The following is a 14,879-nucleotide window of genomic DNA, read 5'->3' on the forward strand; positions in this document are numbered from 1 at the left end:
GTAACAGCAGATGAAAAATCTGTTCATTACAATTTTGAAAACTCCAATAAATTAACATTATCAGGTCACAGAACACTACAGTACAGAAAAAGGCTCTTCAGCCCATCTAGTCTAAGCTAAGCCATTAATCTGTCTATTCCTATTGATCTGCACCTGGACCATGGCCCTCCATATTCCTCCCATTCATGTACTTGGCCAAATTTCTCTTAAATGTTTAAAGTAAACCCACATCCATCATGTGTGCTGGCAGCTCGTTCCTCCGAGTGAAGAAGTTAGCTCTCATGTTCCCCTTAAACATTTCAGCTCTCACCCTTAACCCACTACCTCCATTTGCAGACTCACCTAACATCAGTGGCAAAATCCTTTTTCCATTTACCCTACTGATACCCATCATAATTTTGCATAACTCTTATCAATTCTCCTCTCAATCTTCTACATGGTAGGAAATAAAGTCCTAACCTATTCAACTTTTCTCCATTACTCAGGTCCTCAAATCCCAGCAACATCCTTATAAATTTTTCTGCCCTTTTTCAATCTTATTTATGTCTTTCCTATGACCAAAGCTGCACACGATACTCCAAATTATGCCTCACCAATGCCTTATACATAACCTCTCAACTCCTGTACTCAGTACATTGATTTATAAAAGCTAATACGCCATAGCTTTCCTTAGGCCCCTATCTACATATGACGCCACTTCCAAGTAACTATGGATCTGTATTCCCAGATCCCTCAGCTCTACTGCACTCCTCACAGCCCTAACACTCACCTGCATCAAATTCCATCTGCCATTTTTCCAGCTGCTCCAGATCCTGCTGCAAGCATTGATAGCCTTCCTTGCTGTCGAAGTCACCCCCAATCTTGGTGTCATCCACAGGTTTTCTGATCCAGTCAACCACATTACCATCCAGATCTTTGAAACAGCTGACAGACAACAAAGGGCCCAGAACCGATCCCTGAAGCACTCCACTAGCTACAGGCCTCCAGTTAGAGAGGCAACCATCTCTGGCTTCTCCCACAAAGGCAATGTCTGATCCAATTTACTACTTCAGCTTGAATGCCAAGCGACTGAACCTTCTTGACCAACCTCCAATACGGGACCTTGTCAAATGCCTTGCTAAAGTCCATGTAGACAACTTCCACCACCTTGCCTTCAACAACTTTCCTGGTAACTTGCTTGAAATACTTGGTCGAAAAGATTGGTTAGACATGACTTCCCACACACAAAGCCATGTTAACTATCCTTAATAAGTCCAAATACTTAAAAATCCTATCCCTTAGAATACCTTCCAATAACTTTCCCACTACTGACATCAGGCTCACTGGCCTATAAATTCCTGGTTTATTTTGGGAGCCACTCTTAAACAACGTAACAACATTAGCTATCCTCCAGTCCTCCAGAACCTCACTCATGCCCAAGGATGTTTTAAATATTTCTGCTTGGGCGCCTGCAATTTCTGGACTAGCCTCTCACAGAGTCTGAGGGAACATATTGTCAGGGCCTGGGAATATAACCACCCTAGTTTGCCTCAAAGCAGCAAACCTCCTTCTCTGTAATGAGTATAGGGTCCATGACCTCACTGCTGCTTTGCCTCACTTCTGCGTGTCCATCTCCCACACAAATAAAGATGCAAAAAAAAAAATCCACTTAAGATCTCCCCATCTCTTTGGGCTCCACACATAGATTGGTCCCTTGAAAGATCAGAGTGGTAATTTTGTCCCTTGCTATCCTTTTGCTGTTAACATAGTGCCTACAAGAGGTATTCACCCCTTTGGAATTTTTCATAATTTATTGTTTTACAACATTGAATCACTGGACTGAATTTTTTTTTGACACTGATCAACAGAAAAACTCTTTCATGTCAAAGTAAAAATAGATCTCTACGACGTGATCTAAATTAATTACAGATATAAAAAACAAAATAATTGATTGCAGGTATTCACTCCCTTTAATATGAAACACCAAATCAACACTCGTGCAGCCAATTGGTTTCAGAAGTCACATAATTAGAAACACAGAAAACCTACAGCACAATACAGGCCCTTCGGCCCATGATGCTGTGCCGAACATGTATTTATTTTAGAAATTACCTAGGAATACCCATAGCCCTCTATTTTTCTAAGCTCCATGTATCTATCCAAGAGTCTCCTAAAAGACCCTATTGTATCTGCCTCCACCAGAGTCGCCAGCAGCCCATTCCACGCACTCACCACTCTCTGTGTAAAAAACTTACCCCTGACATCTCCTCTGTACCTACTTCCAAGCACCTTAAAACTGTGCCCTCTCGTGTTAGCCATTTCAGGCCCGGGAAAAAGCCTCTGACTATCCACACGATCAATGCCTCTCATCATCTTATACACCTCTGTCAGGTCACCTCTCATCTTCTGTCACTCCAAGGAGAAAAGGCCGCGTTCACTCAACCTGTTCTCAGAGAGGATGCTCCCCAATCCAGGCAACATCCTTATAAATCTCCTCTGCGCCCTTTCTATGGTTTCCACATCCTTCCTGTAGTGAGGTGACCAGAACTGAGCACAGTGCTCCAAGTGGGGTCTGGCCAGAGTCCGTTATAACTGCAACATTACCTCTTGGCTCATAAACTCAATCCCACAGCTGATGAAAGCTAATACACTGTATGCTTTCTTAACCACAGAGTCAACCTGCACAGCAGCTTCGACTGTCCTATGGACTCGGACCCCAAGATCCCTCTGATTCTTCACACTGTCAACAGTGTTACCGTTAATACTATATTCTGTCATCATATTTGACCTACCAAAATGAACCACCTCACACTTATCTGGGTTGAACTCCATCTGCCACTTCTCAGCCCAGTTTTGCATCCTACCAATATCCCACTGTAACCTCTGACAGCCTTCCATACTATCCACAACACTTCCAACCTTTGTGTCGTCAGCAAATTTACTAACCCATCCCTCCACTTCCTCATCCAGGGCATTTATAAAAATCACAAAGATAAGGGGTCTCAGAACAGATCCCTGAGGCACACCACTGGTCACCGACCTCTGTGCAGAATATGACCCATCAACAACTACTCTTTGCCTTCTGTGGGCAAGCCAATTCTGGATCCACAAAGCAATGTCCCCTTGGATCCCATGCCTCCCTACTTTCTCAATAAGCCTTGCATAGGGTATCTTATCAAATGCCTTGCTGAAATCCATATACGCTACATCTACTGCTCTACCTTCATCAATGTGTTTAGTCACATCCTCAAAAAATTCAGTCAGGCTTGTAGAGCAATGACCTGCCTTTGACAAAGCCATGCTGACTATTCCTAATCATATTATGCCTCTCCAAGTGTTCATAAATCCTGCCTCTCAGGATCTTCTCCATCAACTTACAAAACACTGAAGTAAGACTTACTGGTCTATAATTTCCTGGGCTATCTCTATTCCCTTTCTTGAATTCTCCAATTTTCCAGAACCTCTCCAGTCCCCACTGATGATCATTTAAAGATATTCAGCAATCTCCTCCCTCGTCTCCCACAGTAAACTGGGGTATACCTCATCTGGTCCCGGTGACTTATCCAACTTGATGCTTTCCAAAAGCTCCAGCACATCCTCCTTCTTAATGTCCATATGCTCAAGCTTTGCAGTCTGCTGTAAGTCATCCCTACAATCGCCGAGGTCCTTTTCCACAGTGAATACTGAAGCAAAGTATTCATTAAGTACCTCTACTATCTCCTCTGGTTCCATACACACTTTTCCTCTGTCACGCTTGATTGGTCCTATAATCTCATGTCTTATCCTCTTGCTTTTCATATACTTGTAGAATACCTTGGGGTTTTCCTTACTCCTGCCCACCAAGGCCTTCTCATGGCCCCTTCTGGTTCTCCTAATTTCATTCTTCAGCTCCTTCCAGCTAGCCTTATAATTTTCTAGATCTCTATCATTACCTAGTTTTTTGAACCTTTCGTAAGTTCTTCTTTTCTCCTTGACTAGATTTACAATAGCCTTTATACACCACAGTTCCTGTACCCTACCATTCTTGCCCTGTCTCATTGGAACATACCTATGCAGAATGTCATGCAAATATCCCCTGAATATTTGCCACATTTCTGCCATACATTTCCCTGTGAATATCTGTTCCCAATTTATATTTCCAAGTTCCTGCCTGATAGCTTCATATTTCCCCTTACTCCAATTAAACGCTTTTCTAACTTGTCTGTTCCTATCCCTCTCCAATGTTATGGTAAAGGAGATAGAATTATGATCACTATCTCCAAAATGCTCTCCCAATGACAGACCTGACACCTGACCAGGTTCATTTCCCAATACCAGATCAGGTACAGCCTCTCCTCTTGGAGGCTTATCCATATATTGTGTCAAGATATCTTCCCGAACACACCTAAAAAACTCCACCCCATCTAAACCTCTCGCTCTAGGGACATGCCAATCGATATTTGGGAAATTAAAATCTCCCACAACAATCTTGTTATTATTACACCTTTCCAGATTTAGTTTTCCAATCTGCTCCTCAATGTCCCTGTTACGATTGGGAGGTCTATAAAAAAACACCCAGTAGAGTTATTGACCCCTCCTTGTTCCTAATTTCCACCCACAGAGACTCAGTGTCACAGCTGCAGAAAAGGTGGAAGTAATGGAGGGATTGTCTACTATCCCTGATCAACAGTGCCTCTTTTGCCCCCCTCCCTGTCCTTTCTGAAACATCTAAAGCCTGGCACTCCAAGTAACCATTCCTGCCCTGAGCCAACCAAGTCTCTGTAACGGCCACAACATCATAGCTCCAAGTACTGATCCACGCTCTATGCTCATCCGCTTTGTTCATGATGCTTCTTGCATTGAAACAGACGCATCTCACACCATCAGTTTGAGTGTATCCCTTCTTTATCACCTGCCCATCTTCCTTCTCACACTGTCTACAAGCTTTCTCTATTTGTGAGCCAAACACCTCTTCCTCCGTCTCTTCAGTTTGTTCTCACCCCGCAGCAATTCTAGTTTAAACTCTTCCCAATAGCCTTAGCAAACCTTCCCGCCAGGATATTGGGCCCCCATGGATTCAAGTGCAACCCGTCCTTTTTTACAGGTCACACCTGCCCCAAAAGAGGTCCCAATGATCCAGAAATCTGAATCCCTGCCCCCTGCTCCAATCCCTCAGCCACGCATTTATCCTCCACCTCATTCTATTCCTACACTCACTATCACATGGCACAGGCAGTAATCCCGAGATTACTACTTTTGAGGTCCTGCTTCTCAACTTCCTTCCTAACTCCCTGTAGACTGTTTTCAGGACCTCCTCCCTTTTCCTACCTAAGTTATTGGTACCAATATGTACCACGACCTCTGGTTGTTCTCCTTCCTACTTCATGATATCGTAGATGCGATCAGATAATTAGTTAAATGGAGATCACCTCCACATCTCCAAATGGAGAGTCAAGGTGTTTCAAATGATTGTAGTAAAAATACACCTCTATCTGGAAGGTCCAACTGCTGGTGAGTCAGTATCCTGGTAAAAGAACACTCCAAGCAACTCTGCAATAAGCTTTTTGAAAAGCACAAGTCAGGACATGGATACAAGAAAATTTCCAGGTCACTGAATATCCCTTGAAGTACAGTTAGGTCAATTATCAAGAAATGGAAAGAATATGACACAGCTGTAAATCTACCTGGAGCTGCCAGTCCTTAAAAACTGAGTGATCATGAAAGAAGGGGACTTGTGAGGGAGGCCACCAAGAGACCCATGACAATTCTGGAGGAGTTACAAGCTTCAGTAGCTGAGATGGGAGAGACAGCACATACAACAACTGTTGCCCGGGTGCTTCACCAGTCACAGCTTTATGGGAGAGTGGCAAAGAGGAAGATATTGTTGAAAAAACTCTCAAAATCTCAGCTAGAGTTTTCCAGAAGGAACGTGGGAGACTCTGAAGACAGCTGGAAGAAGATTCTTTGGTCTGATGAAACCAAAATTGAGCTTTTTGGCCATCACACTAAACGCTATATTTGGCGTAACCAAACATCTCACATCATCAAAAAATGCACTACCTCTACCGTGAAGCATGGTGGTGGCCTTGACAAATTTTCACTTTGACGCAAAAGAGTCTTTTTCTGTTGATCAGTGTCAAAAAAACCAAATTAAATCCACTGCGATTCAATGTTGTAAAACAATAAAACATGAAAACTTCTGAGGAGGGTGAATACTTTCTTTTAAAATAGGCACTGTATCTATAGAGGCTCTTGGGACTCTTTCTCTTGTCCGCTAAAACAATCTCATACCTTCTCTTCACACTCCTGAGTTTTTTTCTTGCTAGATCCATTCTGATACCATCAAAATTGCCCTTTCTCCAATTTAGAATCTTAACCCGAGGGCTAGACCTATCCTTTTCCATAACCTCCTTGAAACTAATGGCATTATGATCACTAGATGCAAAGTTCCTCTATACAAACTTCTGTCACCTGCTCTGACTCATTTCTTAATCAATCAAGTATTGCACACATTCTATTGCGACTTCCATGTTCTGATTAAGGAAACTTTACTGAACACACTTGGCAAACTCTATCCCACCCAATCTTTTCACAGTATGTGAGTGCCTGTCAATATGTGGAAAGTTAAGATCACCTACTATCACAACCTTATGTATTTCGCAACAGTCTGATCGCTTTAGAAATATATTCCTCTACTGTTGGGTGGTCAGTAATAATCTCGTCAACATGGCCATAGCTTTCTTATTTCTCAGCTCCACTCATACTCACCAGACAAATTCTCCAGTCTGTCCCGACTGAGCATTGCCGTGACACGCACCCTGACTAGTAATGCCACTCCTCCCCCTTTAATCCCTCCTGCTCTGTCACTTCTAAAACAACAGAACCCCAGACTACTGAGCGGCCAGTCCAGTTCCTCCTGCAACCAAGTCTCACTAATGGCTGCAAAGTAGAATTCCACTGTGCTGATTCATACCCTAAAGTCATCCGCCTTTCCTACAATATTCTTTTCATTAAAACACACGCAGCTCAGAACATCAGACCCACCTGCTCGACCTTTTGATTCCTGACTCATAGGCTTAACAACATCTTCTTCCACAGCCACTCCACCATATATCATGGCACTCTGCTTTCATCCCCCTGCAACTCTTTTAATCACAACCCCACCCCCCCCAACTAGGATATTAGTCCCCTTCCAGTTCAGGTACAAAACGTCCCTTTGGTATTGGTCCCACATTCCCTGGAAGAGAACCCAATGATCCAAAATCCTTCCCACACCACCTGCCACGCCCCATGTCGAACTGTATGATGTTCCTATTTCTGGCGTCACTAGCACGTGGCCCAGGACGCAAACCTGAGATCACAACCGTCGAGGTCTTGTCCTTTCGCGTAGCATTCAACTCCCTGAACTCACTCTGCAGGACCTCATCACACCTGTCACTGATACTAATGTGGACCTGTTAAATAGTTTTTTTTAAAAACAAAAAAGAAAAAAAGATTTGCCAATTTCCTTCATGATTTGTGCATTAATTTAACTTCAGCTTTAAAGTGGGATTCCTCAATGCAACTGCTCCATCAAACCTACAAATCCTTTAATCTTAAACACTCTGATTACAGAACTTCTTACTATCCTATGGGAACACAAGCTACACTAGACCACCAGAATTAAACTAAATTTTATTTTGGACTCAGAAAGAAGTGAATATTTGTACCTTTCCAAAGGCACATTGTAATCTTTTCACATACTCACTCATCGTACTTGGGTGAACAAACGATTGCTATGGCTTCTGGAAGCATGATCTGGTAGGAGCAGTGGGTGTGAAGGTCCACGCTGGACAGGAACGCAGTCTGCGTTGGATGGGTCTAGAATGGCAGACAAGATACTCAATGATAAACAGTCCACATTCCAAATCATAATTTGTACCTGGACGTGGAACACAACGTAGAACACTACAGCACAGTTCAGGCCCTTCGACTCACCATGTCTGTCCTGACCATGGCACAATCCTATTCCCTGCCTGTTACTTGCCTGTCAAGATGCCTCTGAAACTTTGCTATTACACCCATTTCACCACTTCCCCTGACAATATATTCCAGGCATTCAGGAAGACGGACAATTGTTGAATTGGCGGACTGGACCATATTCAGGGATTTATCTTCAGATCTGACTGCATATGCCACAGTCATCACCGGCTTCAGTGAGATCTGCATTGTGTGCCTTCACAAACATGCCAGCTCTTCCCAGCCTAGAAGCCCTGGAATCACCGCGATTCAGTTTGATGAGGTTTAGTTCTGTGGTGTTCAAGATCCATGACCACACAGGTGATAATACAGATGCTGGAAATCTTGAGCAATCACGTAAAATGCCAGAGGAATTCAGCCAGTCAATGGAGGGGAATAAACAGTCAACAAGACCCTGGAAAGGAAGCGGTCAGAAGCCAGAGTTCACTTCTGAGTATTTCCAGCATTTTAAGTTCTTTCTCAGTAACTTAGCACAAGTTAGCGACAATTCCATTGTCGGTACTGTGATGGGGTCCTGAATTACCCCTATGAACTGTGCTTTTGAAAAGAGAGTGTTATTTAACACCAACAACTTGCTTTTAAAAGAGAGAGAGAGACAAAGACTTTTCACAGGCTGTTTATACTTCCTTCAAGGATATTTGTCTGCTTGTACATTTCTTACACAGACAAAGGAAGGAGGAGTTATTTCAGTGACAGTTGATGCTCAGCACGGGAAGATAAAATAGGTCAGATGATAGACCTCAGACACGTGTTTGGGACACTGAATGAGTTTTGTTGTGCCCGCAGAAAAAGTGGGTTTTTGGAGGATCGATCAGGCAGATCGATCAGTGGCTCTTGCAGTGAAAAGGAAAGGCAGTGACCGGTGGGGAGTTGTCCATGTGTCCACCCTTGCCTGGGGGATAGCTCCACCACAGAAAACCAGTCCCCTTTGTTGAAGTCACCGTCGGTGACTTTTAAAGGATTTCAGAGGACAACAAGATCAACGGCATCAGCTCACCTGAAGACTCAAATCTCTCCCTCTGTCTCTCCATCACTACTCAACTCAACACTACGAACTGAACTTTACTCACCATCGTAAGACTGTACCTTTTCACCCCTAGACTTAAAGAAGCTTGATTTTCATATATTTCCACACTTACTGATATACTTACTTATCTATAATCATTGCCAACCTTGTTGGACTTATCTACATTTATATTACTGCATTGCTTAGTTACTAATAAATATTATTAATTAATAGCTATACTGGACTCCAGTGTTTTCTATTGCTGCTGGTTCTTTGTACTGTCATGTACCCCGTGACGGGAATAGAGTACAGAACAACCCAACTTACATGTATCCAGCCCAACGTTATCAGGTCATTGTGGTCTTGAATAAGGAAGAGCTCCTCTTCGCTCTCTGTGTTACAGTAATCAGGACCCGCGTTTTGTTTGGGTACGATCACGTGTGTTACAGTAAACTCATTGTGCAGCTGGAAGGGGAGCAGAGAGATGAGAATTTAACTACAGAACAAAAACAAAGCAGTCGGCGTTTAAACCTCTCATGCTTCTCAGATATTCAGATTACGGTTGACTTTACTTTAAAAAACACTGCCAATTCCCTGCACAAAATCTGCTCCTCAGTGGTCTTAAGACCAAAAGTATGTTGACCACTACCCTGAACACACCCAGCAACTCAACTTCCACAGTCCTCTTGAAAGAGAATTATCAAAGGTTCACGAATTCCTACTCACTCTTAAATAGCCAATTTATTTTAAATTTGTGACCTCTGTTTCCAGTGTCAGCGAGGAGAATGATTCTTCTTGCATCTACCCATTTAGACCCCATAAGAATTTAGTCTGTTCCAGTCCTCTCGGATCATTAGTCCAGTCACCTTAAGTAAATCTCATAAGACAAACGAGAACCTGGAACATCTCAGCCCACCATGCCAATGCAAACTATCCCCATTTGTCTGCACATAGTCCGGATCATAGCGCGTCTGCCTGTCCCAACACCACAAAGATTGCTATCGTATCGTTGTCACCACTTTACCTGAAAGAGCATTCTAGGCAGCCACCACTCTGTGTAAAGTAATTCAGAGACACAATCATACAGCATTACAGCACAGCAGAGGGCCATTCAGCCTATCCAGTCCATGCCAGCCTGGTCTTCTGCCTAGTCCCATCTACATACACCTGGACCATAACTCTCCACACCTCTCTCATCCATGTCACAGTGATAGAACACTACAGCATAGAAACAGGCCCTTTGGCCCATCTAGTCTGTGCCGAACCATTAATCAGCTTAGTCCCATTAACCTGCACTCCGAACCATAGCTCTCCGCACTGCTCCCATCCATGTAAATATCCAAATTTCTCTTCAATGTTGAAATCAACTGCATATCCACAACTTGTGCTGGAAGCTCGTTCCACACTCTCACCACTTCTGAGTGAAGAGGTTCCCCCTGATATTCCCTTTAAACATTTCACCTTTCACCCATAACCTATGACCTCTAATTGTAGTCTCTACCAACCTCAGTAGAAAAAGCCTGCTTGCATTTACCCAATCTATACCCCTCACAATTTTGTATACATCTATCAAATATTCCCCTCAACCTTCTACATTCTGAAGTCCTAACCTACTTAACCTTTTCCTATAACTCTGATCCTCAAGCTCCAGCAACATCCTTGTAAATTTTTTCTTCACTCTTTCAATCTTGCATCTTTCCTGTAGGTAGGTGACCAAAACAGGACACAATACTCCAATTCTTGCATTTCTTATACTCAAATACCTCATTCGTTTCTACCTGCCTATATCTGCTATGCACCTCTTCCTTTTTCTTAAGCAGCGCCTCAATATCCCTCTCGAAAACCAAGGTTCCCTAACCTGTTATCCTTGCTCTTTATACTGACAGGAACATATGAACTTTGTACTTAAAATTTCACTTTTGAAGGCCTCCCACTTACCGAGAACACTTTGCCAGAAAACAATCTGTCCCAACCCACACTTGCCAGATCCTTTCTGATATCATCAAAATAGTCCTTTCTCCCATTTTGAATCTCAACCCAAGAGCCACACCTACGTATCTTTTTCTGTAATTACCCGACCACAGCCTCAGTTCAGATCTTGGCATGCAATTAAAGCTCCCTGACTTCAACACATCTTCATCCCTGAGCCCCAACACGGTCATTCTGTCAGAAACCTCGAAACAGATGGACACGGCAGAACTGACAATGCCTTGGGAAGGCCGCACTGACGAAGTGTTTGAACACAAGAAAGCCAAATACCAGGAGCTGGTGGAACAGTGCCGGGGACGGGTGGAGGGCATGATGCCAGCCTATAGAGGTGGGATTTAAGAGGCTTTGCTGGCTACTTGCTGTGCAGAACCTATTCTCTCCATGGCATTAAGGGGGCCGCAAAGAAAAGAGCCATCAGGACCGTCACAGGAGCGAGCAGATGGCTATGGGCAATGGATCAAGAGGTGTGACTCGTGGACCAATGCTGCTGGGACACAAGCCAGGGCCTGATCAGTAGCCTGGCTGGGTCGCCTGGGTAAGAATGTCTGATCCTGAAAGATCCAAAACATCCGATGACCCCACTGATGACGTGTCCCAGTGCATCCTAGGATGTATCTCAGCATCATAAGCTCTGGCTCTACCAGTGACACCCAGGATTAGTGTGGGTGATGACCAAGAACAGGTTGGTGATCACTGGAGAGACAGCTGACAGCTCAGAAAGACAGCAACCGGGGCAGGAAGGGCTAGCAAACCCAGCCTGCATCTTCCAAGTGGAAAATACGCTGCAAGCTACAGACAGAGACATACCCCCAGGGGAGCCAGAGAGGTTGGGGAGAGAGGTTGAACACTCCACCAGATCGGACCTAAGAACGTCAACTTCTGGGACAGACCATCGATTAGGACTTACTCCTGTTGAGACGCAGGAAAAACCCAGCCCAGAGTCACCCCACATGCCCAGAACCTCCAGGTTCCAAAACCTGCCATTCCAAGCAGAGTAGTGGAATACTGGAGGGTTAACTGGACTCCAGCAAACCATCAGAGGGAGTGGCTTCAGTTTCAGACATAGTCCAAATCATTGAGGCAATAGCCAAGGGAGAGGTCGATAGATGACTCCAGACCACGTCAACTATCATGGTCAGCTTTGCTACTGAGAGATTTGGCCTAATGGAAAAGAAAGGCAGCAAACACGATGAACCGCAGGACAGAATGGCAGAATAATGGGAAGAGACAGCCAGGAAACGAGTTGCCTTTATTGAGAACCCCTCTGGATTCACCAAGCAGCTGCTAGGACAGAAGCACAGTGGGCACCTTGCATGCTCCAAACAGGAGATGGATCTGCACCTTCAGAACTCAGGGAACCAGAGCACCCTAGTAAATCCTCCTCCTCTTCCTGCAGTTGAGTTCAATCGCAAGGAGCCCAGCTGGAAGGAGATCCAGGAAGTAGTCAGAGTAGCCAGAGCCAGTTCTGCCCCTGGTCCCAGCAGAGTACCCTACGAGGTGTACAAGCTCCTCCAGCTACTCTGGAAATCCATTTGGGTTATCTGGCGTAGGGGAAAGGTTGTGGGCCAGTGGAGGTGTGCAGAGGGAGTCTGGATCCCCTAAGAGGAGAACTACAAGGACATTGAGCAGTTTAGATCCATCTTGCAGCTCAGCATGGAAGGGAAGATATTTTTTAGAAAAGCTTTCCTTCACCTGACTGAGATTCTTCTCAAAAATGACAACGCTGACAATCCTGTCGTGAGAGGCCCCTTGGGTAAGAGTGACCATAATATGGTGGAATTCTTCATTAAGATGGAGAGTGACATAGTTAATTCAGAAACAAAGGTTCTGAACTTAAAGAGGGGTAACTTTGAAGATATGAGACGTGAATTAGCTAAGATAGACTGTGGCAAATGACACTTAAAGGATTGACAGTGGATATGCAATGGCAAGCATTTAAAGGTTGCATGGATGAACTGCAACAATTGTTCATCCCAGTTTGGCAAAAGAATAAATCAAGGAAGGTAGTGCACCCGTGGCTGACAAGAGAAATTAGGGATAGTATCAATTCCAAAGAAGAAGCATACAAATTAGCCAGAGAAAGTGGCTCACCTGAGGACTGGGAGAAATTCAGAGTTCAGCAGAGGAGGACAAAGGGCTTAATTAGGAAGGGGAAAAAAGATTATGAGAGAAAACTGGCAGGGAACATAAAAACAGACTGTAAAAGCTTTTATAGATATGTAAAAAGGAAAAGACTGGTAAAGACAAATGTAGGTCCCCTGCAGACAGAAACAGGTGAATTGATTATGGGGAGCAAGGACATGGCAGACCAATTGAATAATTACTTTGGTTCTGTCTTCACTAAGGAGGACATAAATAATCTTCCAGAAATTGTAGGGGACAGAGGGTCCAGTGAGATGGAGGAACTGAGCGAAATACATGTTAGTAGGGAAGTGGTGTTAGGTAAATTGAAGGGATTGAAGGCAGATAAATCCCCAGGGCCAGATGGTCTGCATCCCAGGGTGCTTAAGGAAGTAGCCCAAGAAATAGTGGATGCATTAGTGATAATTTTTCAAAACTCATTAGATTCTGGACTAGTTCCTGAGGATTGGAGGGTGGCTAATGTAACTCCACTTTTTAAAAAAGGAGGGAGAGAGAAACCGGGGAATTATAGACCGGTTAGCCTTACGTCGGTGGTGGGGAAACTGCTGGAGTCAGTTATCAAGGATGTGATAACAGCACATTTGGAAAGCGGTGAAATGATCGGACAAAGTCAGCATGGATTGGTGAAAGGAAAATCATGTCTGACGAATCTCATAGAATTTTTTGAGGATGTAACTAGTAGAGTGGATAGGGGAGAACCAGTGGATGTGGTATATTTGGATTTTCAGAAGGCTTTTGACAAGGTCCCACACAGGAGATTAGTGTGCAAACTTAAAGCACACGGTATTGGGGGTAAGGTATTGGTGTGGGTGGAGAGTTGGTTAGCAGACAGGAAGCAAAGAGTGGGAATAAACGGAACCTTTTCAGAATGGCAGGCGGTGACTAGTGGGGTACCGCAAGGCTCAGTGCTGGGACCCCAGTTGTTTACAATATATATTAATGACTTGGATGAGGGAATTAAATGCAGCATCTCCAAGTTTGCGGATGACACGAAGCTGGGGGGCAGTGTTAGCTGTGAGGAGGATGCTAAGAGGATGCAGGGTGACTTGGATAGGTTGGGTGAGTGGGCAAATTCATGGCAGATGCAATTTAATGTGGATAAATGTGAAGTTATCCACTTTGGTGGCAAAAATAGGAAAACAGATTATTATCTGAATGGTGGCCGATTAGGAAAAGGGGAGGTGCAACGAGACCTGGGTGTCATTATACACCAGTCATTGAAAGTGGGCATGCAGGTACAGCAGGCGGTGAAAAAGGCAAATGGTATGCTGGCATTTATAGCAAGGGGATTCGAGTACAGGAGCAGGGAGGTACTACTGCGGTTGTACAAGGCCTTGGTGAGGCCACACCTGGAGTATTGCGTGCAGTTTTGGTCCCCTGATCTGAGGAAAGACATCCTTGCCATAGAGGGAGTACAAAGAAGGTTCACCAGATTGATTCCTGGGATGGCAGGACTTTCATATGAAGAAAGACTGGATGAACTGGGCTTGTACTCGTTGGAATTTAGAAGATTGAGGGGGGATCTGATTGAAACGTATAAGATCCTAAAGGGATTGGACAGGCTAGATGCAGGAAGATTGTTCCCGATGTTGGGGAAGTCCAGAACGAGGGGCCACAGTTTGAGGATAGAGGGGAAGCTTTTTAGGACCAAGATTAGGAAAAACTTCTTCACACAGAGAGTGGTGAATCTGTGGAATTCTCTGCCACAGGAAACAGTTGAGGCCAGTTCATTGGCTATATTTAAGAGGGAGTTAGATATGGCCCT

At 44.2% G+C, this 14,879-nt stretch overlaps 1 protein-coding gene across 5 annotated transcripts in view; it reads right to left on the bottom strand.

Annotated features, from left to right (window-relative positions):
- The window catches only part of LOC140201734 (STAM-binding protein-like), a 70,036-nt gene that overhangs the window by 6,637 nt on the left and 48,520 nt on the right, over positions 1-14,879 (bottom strand). For 4 of the 5 annotated variants that reach the window (XR_011886944.1, XM_072266331.1, XM_072266332.1 and 1 more), the window contains 2 exons: positions 9,311-9,448; positions 7,706-7,818 (listed from right to left, as the gene is read on the bottom strand). Coding sequence is in view for 4 of the 5 variants with exons in the window: in XM_072266331.1 (XP_072122432.1) it covers positions 7,706-7,818; positions 9,311-9,448 (251 nt within the window). In the remaining variant the exon portion in view is untranslated. The remainder of the gene's footprint in view (positions 1-7,705; positions 7,819-9,310; positions 9,449-14,879) is intronic. The other variant, XM_072266333.1, reaches the window with a different exon arrangement.

The sequence above is a fragment of the Mobula birostris genome, chromosome 8 (assembly GCF_030028105.1).
Source record: "Mobula birostris isolate sMobBir1 chromosome 8, sMobBir1.hap1, whole genome shotgun sequence".
Lineage (NCBI taxonomy): Eukaryota > Metazoa > Chordata > Chondrichthyes > Myliobatiformes > Myliobatidae > Mobula > Mobula birostris.